At 41.7% G+C, this 11162-nt stretch overlaps 1 protein-coding gene across 1 annotated transcript in view; it reads right to left on the bottom strand.

Annotated features, from left to right (window-relative positions):
* LOC112226427 (ankyrin repeat and SOCS box protein 17) overlaps positions 1–1581 on the bottom strand; it is a 1891-nt gene extending 310 nt beyond the window's left edge. The window contains exons 1-3 of the mRNA XM_042307618.1: positions 1027–1581; positions 234–513; positions 1–37 (exon numbers count right to left, since the gene is read on the bottom strand). The exon at positions 1–37 is cut by the window's left edge and continues 310 nt beyond it. Of these exons, the coding sequence (XP_042163552.1) occupies positions 1–37; positions 234–513; positions 1027–1418 (709 nt within the window). The 5' untranslated portion in view covers positions 1419–1581. The remainder of the gene's footprint in view (positions 38–233; positions 514–1026) is intronic.
* Positions 1582–11162: the final 9581 nt, after the last annotated feature.

Below are 11162 nucleotides of genomic sequence, written 5' to 3' on the forward strand. Positions count from 1 at the left end.
CTTCAATCAGGGGCTTACGACCGTACACAATCTGCATCTGTAACGAGGGACATCAATAACCAGCTTTAGTGTGTGATTGTGTCTTTCTCCTATTAGCTTTAAACTGTCTGCTTTACCTCATACCTCACCTTCTACACAAGAACAAGTGTTGCTTGTTTTGTTCTACTGTAGTCCACTGATCTCTATATCTGTGATGGAAATTAAATTGTGTGTGTGTGTGTGTTTAAACTGACCTCTATATCAGACATGGATACATGGCTGAGCACCCTGAAGCAGAGAGCCATACAGTCCCTGAGTTCCCTGGTGACGGTGGCGTGACAGCGTTCATCCAGCGCCTCCAGTCTCGGGGGGTTAAACAGGACAGAGATGATGATGTAGGTGGGTCTCCTCTCCTTCTCCAGCATCCCATACTGCAGCAACACCTTCAGCACTTCACACTGCCTGTTCTGGGCCACGAACATCAGTGGGGTCACCCCGCCCATGGGGCTGGGGCTGTAGATGGGTGTGAAACACCTGGGACGGCAGGATAGCCTAGTGGTTAGAGCGTTGGACTAGTAACCGAAAGGTTGCAAGTTCAAATCCCCAAGCTAACAAGGTACAAATCTGTCGTTCTGCCCCTGAACAGGCAGTTAACCCACTGTTCCTAGGCCATCATTGAAAATAAGAATTTGTTCTTAACTGACTTGCCTATTAAAATAAAAGAAAAAAAAGAGAAGGGGTTTGTGTCCCTACTGATGATGTAGGCTTTTATTCCGGTCCAACACTAATAAGCTACACCAGCTGTAGGACCATTTTTACCACGTTCTCCTATAACCTGACTATCACCAGTGTGATTACTAGTGTTTTCATGTATTGGAGGATACTGTACTATTACAGTCTCTGCCAAGAGGTCTGGCTGGATCTGGATGGCTCAGGTGGTTGTGAAATTAAATTAGGCCTACATTTAGAGTTGACAGTTTTATCAGAGTTTTATGGTAAAACAATAAAATTAAAAAAATGTAAATACGTTTTTTTATTTTTTTTTACCTCCATGCTATGGACAGGTTGTTAGGCTGGTCCTGCAGAAACACCGACGTCCTCTCCATCAGCTTCCGGACTATGTCGGCGCTGCGCCTGCGCGCAAACACCCAGTGCAGGATGGTATTGGTGCACACGTTAATGAACTCCATGTAGAACTGCATGTCCAGGCGCGCATGAGCCGTCCGCGCAAAATCAATAAAGTCCATTATAAAAGCATCGAATTCTTCCGAGGTCGCGTTCCGTAGGATGGTACCCAGACTTCTGTAGATCCGTGGCTCGTAGGTCTCGTGACCCCACTGCCCTGGAAACCGGTAGAGCGGTTTCCGGATGACACGCGCGACCAGGTTGAGAAAAACGTTATCCTCGCCTTCGGTGTGGTCTTCGTCGCTATCCGACATTGTTGTGGTCGGACACTCGCCTTCCCCTCAAGTACAAACTTTGCTGTTCAACATTTTTAGAATGGATCCATTCCTGAGCATTGTTACGTACATGAACGCGGGTCATTACGCAGAACGCTCTATTGTTCGCACTTGGCCACTCAGTGCTTGTTTCCTTGAATAATTTGACTTTATAGTCTGTTGTAAAATATTAAATGCACCTATCTTGTTGAATAATATCCTGCTATAGTGAAGCTAAAAACACTGGCGTTTATGTCTTAACCTAAATGGTTATGGACACCTTCTAGCCCATGCGTAAAATCTATCCATGAAGAACCTCCCGTGTTCTTCTGCTAACTATCCATTAATAAATAATTATTAAATTCCGCTAATTAATAAATTCTGCCGAGTATCCATTAATCTTCTTCTGCTGGAGTCCATTAATAAAAGCAGACACTTTTTCTGGTAATACTTTTTGTTTTTCAATATACCTCAGAGTCCTTTGTCTTTTGTACTCCAGGACCAACTCTCTCAAGCCTTCCTTTATGGCAGTCTTGGACATGACTGTTGTGACCCGGGTGCGGGTGTTGTCCTTGGTACCAAAGGCTGAGCCGCGCGACTCCGAGAACTGAGATAGCGGCCCATTTCCGTTGATCCCAGTCCTATGGTCGTCGATTACTGTAATGCCTGATTTGGAACGGATTTTGTTACAATGCAACAAAGGGGAGATAGATACATCGATTACTCCACTTTCTGAAGGGAAACCACATATCACTCCTGCGCTGAATGCCGTGGCACGAAAAGGCCCCCCCAAAGAAGATGCGATTTTCTGCTCACCATTTACATTTCCTTTGGTGTGGTCCAGACGAATCTTCGGTAGTGAGGTGGTACACTTACCATTCAAGTTCAGAATCGAATTAATTTCTTCTTGGTTACCTTTGCGGAAATCTCTCAAACTATTTCCGAGGCTCAGATTTGGAAAGGCTTCTTTTGGTTTCTCCTTGAGAGTTTCCGTTTGGTGACAATACCCACTAATTATTTTTATATCCCTTAACGTCATTTCAACAGTTCTTATCCCCTTCTTGATATGAAACATGGAGCGGTAGTGATCTTGCTTCAGTAACTCCTGTTCAACGGCGTGTCGTTTAAATTCATAGACGTTTTGGGCGTGAAGCTTCATCAGAATGTCTATTCTGGAGTCGCTGTCCTTGGTCCTTGGTTTCATATTCTCCGATTTTCACCGCTCAGACTACAGACTTTTCCAATAGGAATATTTCAGAACGTTCCCTGCCGCTGGGCACAACGGTGCCTCTGTTTGCCAACTGCTTCAATAGCTCAAACAAACACACGATCCCATGGGACGGGTTTGGCTGATGTTAAGCAGCCGTTGACAGAGCATAACATCAGCCAAACCCTTCCCATGGGACCTTCGTGTGTTTGGCTGATTAAAATGCATCTAGAAAAGGCTGACTTTATGCATAAAAGTACTTATCAGAAGCTTACTTTAAAAAGTATTATCTACTTATAACCCCTTTTATAAGGCACATTAGTCAAGTGTCATTCAATAAAAAAAACACTCAGTAATTTGTTGTCAATAAAATGTTCCACGGACATATTCCAGTCGGCCTATTTGTGTTATCTCTGTAAAGGTAACGTTTCCATGATCATGTGTTGTGGATACAGTTGAGTTGTGTGGTGAGCTGATGAACTTAATGTCACGCAATAGAATAGATGAATACCTGCAGTGTTCTGTGAATCTGCTAGGGGGCAGCAAAACACATATCAGACTGGAATGACACTGACAGATCTGGTTGTGTTTTTGATGAGACTGCCTGGTCTGGTCTCAGATCTGGCTGTGTTTTTGATGAGACTGCCTAGCCTGGTCTCAGACCTGGTTGTGTTTTTGTCTGATTCATTGCCATTGGCAAACCAAACATTGGTATGACAATACCTAGGAGTTGACAAGAGGGCTGAAACAAACAGGAAACCAGAATAGAGAATGCCAAGGTTAAAGAAGAATCACAACTGAAATTTAGTGCAAGTGTGTTGCTCTCTCTGACAGACGAGTGACTGATGCGACAACCAAATATTTTTTTACAGAGACAAATATGAAAGCATTGTTTCTCCCAAAAGGTTTGACTCAGTCACTCTTCTCTCCTCCTCTCTTTTCCTTCCTTCCTTCCTTCCTTCCTTCCTTCCTTCCTTCCTTCCTTCCTTCCTTCCTTCCTTCCTTCCTTCCTTCCTTCCTTCCTTCCTTCCTTCCTTCCTTCCTTCCTTCCTTCCTTCCTTCCTCAGCTGCAGCAGGACTGATGACTGGTCAGGGATGGGTCATGCTGTATTGTCATGGTGATTTATGTGCAGTACAGCAGCCTCAGTATCTACCATCTATTCTGGTATCTAATGGTTCGAGTATCTACCAGTGTTTTGTTGGAGACCACCTAAAGTGAGACCAAGACCAGAACAATGTGAGTCCAATTCAAGACCATGATTGTAATTTTGTCAAATCAGCACCATAAGAGTTCAAAATGTCCAGTATTTCTGTGTTCATATTTCAGAAGGACATCTGGATCGTTTAGACATTCAGAATAGTGAAAACATACATGCTGAGGTAAAATAGAGCCACTCTACAAATTATTACTAACCCAAACACAGTGGGGAACTGTAGCGCTTCTCCTCTTCGTCTGAGGAGGAGGAGGAAGGATCGGACCAATATGCAGCGTGGTAAGTGTCCATGTTAATTTATTAGAACTGAACACACAAAACAAAATAACAAAGTGAATGACAGACAGGAAACAGTTCTGTCAGGTGACATACACTAAACAGAAAACAACTACCCACAACCCATAGGGTGAAAACAGGCTGCCTAAGTATGGTTCTCAATCAGAGACAACGATTGCCAGCTGCCTCTGATTGAGAACCATACCAGGCCAAACACATAGAAATAGAAAACCTAGAACACAAAACATAGAATGGCCACCGCAACTCACGCCCTGACCTGACGCCCTGACTCAGTTACACTAGCTCTGTCAGGAGGAATGGGCCAATATTCACCCAACATATTGTGGGAAGCTTGTGGAAGGCTACCCGAAACGTTTGACCCAAGTTAAACAATGTAAATGCAATGCTACCAAATACTAATTTCGTGTATGTAAACTTCTGACCCACTAGGAATGTTATGAAAGAAATAAAAGCTGAATTAAATCATTCTCTCTACTATTATTCTGACATTTCACATTCTTAAAATAAAGTGGTGATCCTAACTGACAGGGAATTTTGATCCTAACTGATCAAAATTGTATTTGGCTAAGGTGTACTGTTTGTAAACTTCAGACTTCAACTGTAGATATTCCATGAAAGAATCTGCCGTTTCCAGCTACAATAGTCATTTACAACATTAACAATGTCTACACTGTATTTCTGATCAATTTGATGTTATTTTAATGGACAACAAATGTTATGTTCTTTCACAAACAAGGACATTTCTAAGTGACCCCAAACTTTTGAACGGGAGTGTATGTGTGTCTTTGTGTGTCTCTGTGTGTGTGTGTATGAGTCATTGTGTGTGTGTGTGTGTGTGTGTCCAGTCACCCTAATAACTTGTGACACTCAGTACTAAATTAGTCCTCATATCACCCTTGGACAGCCTAGGAGACCATTGGTTGGTGGTGTTGATATTTGGCAGTCTTTCTGAAGACACTGTACGTTACATTGCTACATAGCCTACAAGGACGGACCATTATATTGACAGTTTTTATGAGTGTGTCCCATAAAGACGCACACGTAGCCTTCACACCTTTTACAGGTGTAGCTGGTTGTTAAGAAGGTAAAGCAGCGCTTTATTCAAATCAAATCAAATTTATTTATATAGCCCTTCGTACATCAGCTGATATCTCAAAGTGCTGTACAGAAACCCAGCCTAAAACCCCAAACAGCAAGTAATGCAGGTGTAGAAGCTTTATTATGGACAGACTTCTCCCCATCTTAGCTACAGTTGTATCAATATGTTTTGACCATGACAGTTGACAATCCAGGTTTACTCCAAGCAGTTTAGTCACCTCAACTTGCTACATTTCCTCATTATTTATTACTAGATTTAGTTGAGGTTTAGGGAATGATTTATCCCAAATACGATGCTTTTAGTTTTTGAAAGATTTAGGACTAATTTATTCCTTGCCACCCATTCTGGAACTAACTGCAGCTATTAGTTGAATGTTGGCGTCATTTCAGTCGTTGTAGTTTCTGATGTGTTGAATCATCCGCATACATAGTTTCCCCTCCTGTCCAGCTCAGGCGTTTGGCGTCGCCGGCCTTCTAGCTGCTGCCGAACCTGCTGCTGGCAAACGCCCTTCACTCATCAACCCCGGACTTGTCTCGTCATCATTACACACACCGTGTTCCAATGCCCACTCTATCACTGTATATATACTCCCTCTGCCATTTGTCTTTGTCAGTCTTTATAAATGTTACTTGTTTTCTGAGATGAATCTCTCCTACTGCTTCCTGAGTACTTTATATTTTGCACTTTATGTTCGCCCTGTGCCTTTTTGTTTATGAAGATATATATTTTGAGCACAGCAGCGTTTGGGTTTCATCCCGCTTTGATCTGTGGTGCTTAAATAAATGCAGTAGTTCTTAACCAGCGACTGCCTCCTGCCTACTCCTCTCTACAAAAGTAACAAACACACTGGTTTTACTCAAAGCCAGTGGCATGTCGTTAGTAAAGATTGAAAAAGGTAAGGGGCCTAGACAGCTGCCCTGGGGAATTCCTGATTCTACCTGGATTATGTTGGAGAGGCTTCCATTAAAGAACACCCTCTGTGTTCTGTTAGACAGGTAACTCTTTATCCATAGTATAGCAGGGAGTGTAAAGCCATAACACATACTTTTTGCCAGCAGCAGACTATGATCGATAATGTCAAAAGCTGCACTGAAGTCTAACAAGACTGCCCCCACACTCTTTTTATCATCAATTTCTCTCAGCCAATCATCAGTCATTTGTGTAAGTGCTGTGCTTGTTGAATGTCCTTCCCTACAAAACACAATTTTTTCCAAAAGTTTACTAAGGGTTGGTAACAGACTGATTGGTTGGATATTTGAGCCAGTAAAGGGGGTTTGACTATTCTTAGGTAGTGGAATGACTTTAGCTTCCCTCCAGGCCTGAGGTCACATGCTTTCTAGTAGGCTTAAATTGAAGATAATAATATATGAGTGGCAATATAAAAAACGTTTTTTTTTATAACCTCTTCCACAATCAATTCATAGAATTCAAAATTACAATGCTTGTCTTTCATAATTTGGTCAGATATACTTGGATGTGTAGTGTCAGCGTTTGTTGCTGGCATGTTATGCCTAAATTTGCTAATCTTGAATCTATGAAAAAAATATCGAAGTAGTTGGCAATATCAGTCGGTTTTGTGATGAATGAGCCATCTGATTCAATGAAGGATGGAGCTGAATTTGAGATGCTCCAAAGCTTTGTATTATCTGTTACTGTGCTGTACTGCACTGTAGTGTTATGTTACTGTACTGTTATGTTACTGTACTGTTACTGTACTGTTATGTTACTGTACTGTTATGGTACTGTACTGTTATGGTACTGACCTGTTATTTATAATAAGAATTTATTGCCCATTATTAATTTCATAACATGTTATTTATCTAACCACTAGGCTACCTGCCGCCCCACTATATACTGTACAGTGCCTTGCAAATGTATTCACCCCCTTTGGCGTTTTTCCTATTTTGTTGCATTGCAACCTGTAGTTTAAATGGATTTTTATTTGGATTCCATGTAATGGACATACACAAAATAGTCCAAATCGGTGAAGTGAAGAAAAAAAAAACTTGTTTCAAGAAATTCTAAAAAATAAAAAAACAAACAAGTGCATAATGTATTCACCCCCTTTGCTATGAAGCCCCTAAATAAGATTGGGTTCAACCAATTACCTTCAGAAGTCACATAATAAGTTAAATAAAGTCCACCTGTGTGCATTCTAAGTGTCAAATGATCGGTCACATGATCTCAATATATAATATATATACCTGTTCTGAAATGCCCCAGAGTCTGCAACACCACTAAGTAAGGGGCACCACCAAGCAACCGGCACCATGAAGACCAAGGAGCTCTCCAAACAGGTCAGGGACAAAGTTGTGGAGAAGTACAGATCAGGGTTGGGTTATAAAAAAATATCTGAAACTTTGAACATCCCACAGAGCCCCATTAAATCCATTATTAAAACATTGAAAGAATATGGCACCACAACAAACCTGCCAAGAGAGGGCCGCTCAACAAAACTCACGGACCAGGCAAGGAAGGAATTAATCAGAGAGGCAACAAAAGGCCGAAGATAACCCTGAAGGAGCTGCAAAGCTCCACAGCGGAGATTGGAGTATCTGTCCATAGGACCACTTAGGACCATGGGACCACATAGGACACTCCACAGAGCTGGGCTTTATGGAAGAGTGGCCAGAAAAAACTAAGCAAACATATTTGCTGTTTGCCAAAAGGCATGTGGGAGACTCCCCAAACATATGGAAGAAGGTACTCTGGTCAGATGAGACAATAGTTGCTTTTTGGCCATCAAGGAAAACACTGTGTCTGGTGCAAACCCAACACCTCTCATCACCACGAGAATATCATCCCCACAGTGAAGCATGGTGGTGGCAGCATCATGCTGTGGGGATGTTTTTCATCGGCAGGGACTGGGAAACTGGTCAGAATTGAAGGAATGATGGATGGCGCTAAATACAGGGAAATTCTTGAAGGAAACCTGTTTCAGACTTCCAGAGATTTGAGACTGGGACGCAGGTTCACCTTCCAGCAGGACAATGACCCTAAGCATAAGAAAAAATCTTTTGCATCTTCAAAGTGGTAGGCATGTTGTGAAAATGAAATGATACCACCCCCCGAAAATCCATTTTAATTCCAGTTTGTAAGGCAACAGCACAGGAAAAATGCCAAAGGCTTTAACAAGCCACTGTATGTGATGGGAATTGTTGGAAATACATTATATATATATAAGGGATACCTAGTCAAACGCTCTAACCCCTAGGCTACCTGCCACCCCACTATATACTGTATGTGAGGGATTTATTAGTAATATATTATATATATATATATAACCACTAGTCTACACCCCACTTCATACTTTGGGGAGTTGGAGACTGAGAGCAGTTATGATGTAAGTATGGTAAGTCTCATTACTAAAAGGTTAAGTTCAAAATTACCTTTTTTTTTAAAATATTTTTTTATATATACATTTGTCTTTGGTTTACATGCATGTGGACGCAAACACTGACATAAAACATGCAAACAAACCAACAACGAACAGAAATAAAACAGCAAATCTCTTGGTGTTGTTCTCAGAGTGCCACATGTTGAAGGTGAAAAACTACACAGCAACACTGGCAGGAAGATGTTTAGTGGAGTGTATTTCTGTCCCAGAAGGTGACGTTGGTAACCTGCTGGTTGGCTGCTCACACTGCTCCTATTTTAATATCTACACACTGTGTATACCTATAGGCGTCCAGCCGAGTCGTACTCACACAGACCAGGCAGGGGATTACTCATTGTGCGTTTTGTGTGTGAAGGTTAAGAGGTCAGTCTGGATTATCTGACACCTTTAGCACCTGAATGTTCAATAAGAAGAAGAGATCCCTCCTGGAGTCAAGGGGAGTACACACACACACACACACGCACAGAGATCAACATTTTTTACAAAGAGTTGGTAACAGGCTGATTGGTCGGCTGTTTGAGTCAGGGGCTTTGCTATTCTTGGGTAGCGGAATTACTTTAGCTTCCCTCCGGGCCTGAGGGCACACACTTTCCAGAAGGTGTTGTTGGCATGTCATGCATAAATTTGCTAATCTTGGCAATAAAATAATCATTAAAGTAGTTGGCAATATCAGTGGGTTTTGGGATGAATGAGCCATCTGACTCAATGAATGATAGGGGCCTATTTTGCCTTTTTTGCTCAAAATGTAATTTAAGGTGCTCCAGAGCTTTTTACTATCATTCTTTATATCATTTATCTTTGTTTCATAGTGTAGCGTTCTTCTTCTTTTTGTTAAGTTTAGTCACATGATTTCTCAACTTACAATATGTTTGCCAATCGGCTTGGAGCCAGACTTATTTGCCTTTTGCCTCATCCCTCTCAACCATACTATTTTTAAATTCCTTATCAATACACAGAGATTTGTTTTTACAGTCAATTTCATAATGGGTGCTGCGTGCTTATTAGTAACTGGGATAGGCAATTTCATAAATGTGTCAAGTGGAGCATCTGGTTGCTCCTCATTACACACCACAGACCGACAATTATTCTTTACATCAACAACATGGGAATCACTACAAAACGTATTGTATGACCTCTTATACACTATATTAGACCCAGCCTGTCCTCTTATACACTGTATTAGACCCAGCCTGTCCTCTTATACACTATATTAGGCCCAGCCTGACCTCTTATACACTATATTAGACCCAGCCTGTCCTCTTATACACTATATTAGACCCAGCCTGTCCTCTTATACACTATATTAGACCCAGCCTGTCCTCTTATACACTATATTAGACCCAGCTTGTCCTCTTATACACTATATTAGACCCAGCCTGTCCTCTTATACACTATATTAGAACCAGCCTGTCCTCTTATACACTATATTAGGCCCAACCTGACCTCTTATACACTATATTAGGCCCAGCCTGACCTCTTATACACTATATTAGGCCCAGTCTGACCTCTTATACACTATATTAGGCCCAGCCTGACCTCTTATACACTATATTAGGCCCAGCCTGACCTCTTATACACTATATTAGGCCCAGCCTGACCTCTTATACACTATATTAGGCCCAGCCTGACCTCTTATACACTATATTAGGCCCAGTCTGACCTCTTATACACTATATTAGACCCAGCCTGTCCTCTTATACACTATATTAGACCCAGCCTGACCTCTTATACACTATATTAGACCCAGCCTGTCCTCTTATACACTATATTAGACCCAGCCTGTCCTCTTATACACTATATTAGGCCCAGCCTGACCTCTTATACACTATATTAGACCCAGCCTGACCTCTTATACACTATATTAGACCCAGCCTGTCCTCTTATACACTATATTAGACCCAGCCTGTCCTCTTATACACTATATTAGACCCAGCCTGTCCTCTTATACACTATATTAGACCCAGCCTGTCCTCTTATACACTATATTAGGCCCAGCCTGACCTCTTATACACTATATTAGACCCAGCCTGACCTCTTATACACTATATTAGACCCAGCCTGTCCTCTTATACACTATATTAGACCCAGCCTGTCCTCTTATACACTATATTAGACCCAGCCTGTCCTCTTATACACTATATTAGAACCAGCCTGTCCTCTTATACACTATATTAGGCCCAGTCTGACCTCTTATACACTATATTAGGCCCAGCCTGACCTCTTATACACTATATTAGGCCCAGCCTGACCTCTTATACACTATATTAGGCCCAGCCTGACCTCTTATACACTATATTAGGCCCAGCCTGACCTCTTATACACTATATTAGGCCCAGTCTGACCTCTTATACACTATATTAGACCCAGCCTGTCCTCTTATACACTATATTAGACCCAGCCTGACCTCTTATACACTATATTAGACCCAGCCTGTCCTCTTATACACTATATTAGACCCAGCCTGTCCTCTTATACACTATATTAGGCCCAGCCTGACCTCTTATACACTATATTAGACCCAGCCTGACCT

This window comes from Oncorhynchus tshawytscha, linkage group LG28 (genome assembly GCF_018296145.1).
Source record: "Oncorhynchus tshawytscha isolate Ot180627B linkage group LG28, Otsh_v2.0, whole genome shotgun sequence".
NCBI lineage: Eukaryota > Metazoa > Chordata > Actinopteri > Salmoniformes > Salmonidae > Oncorhynchus > Oncorhynchus tshawytscha.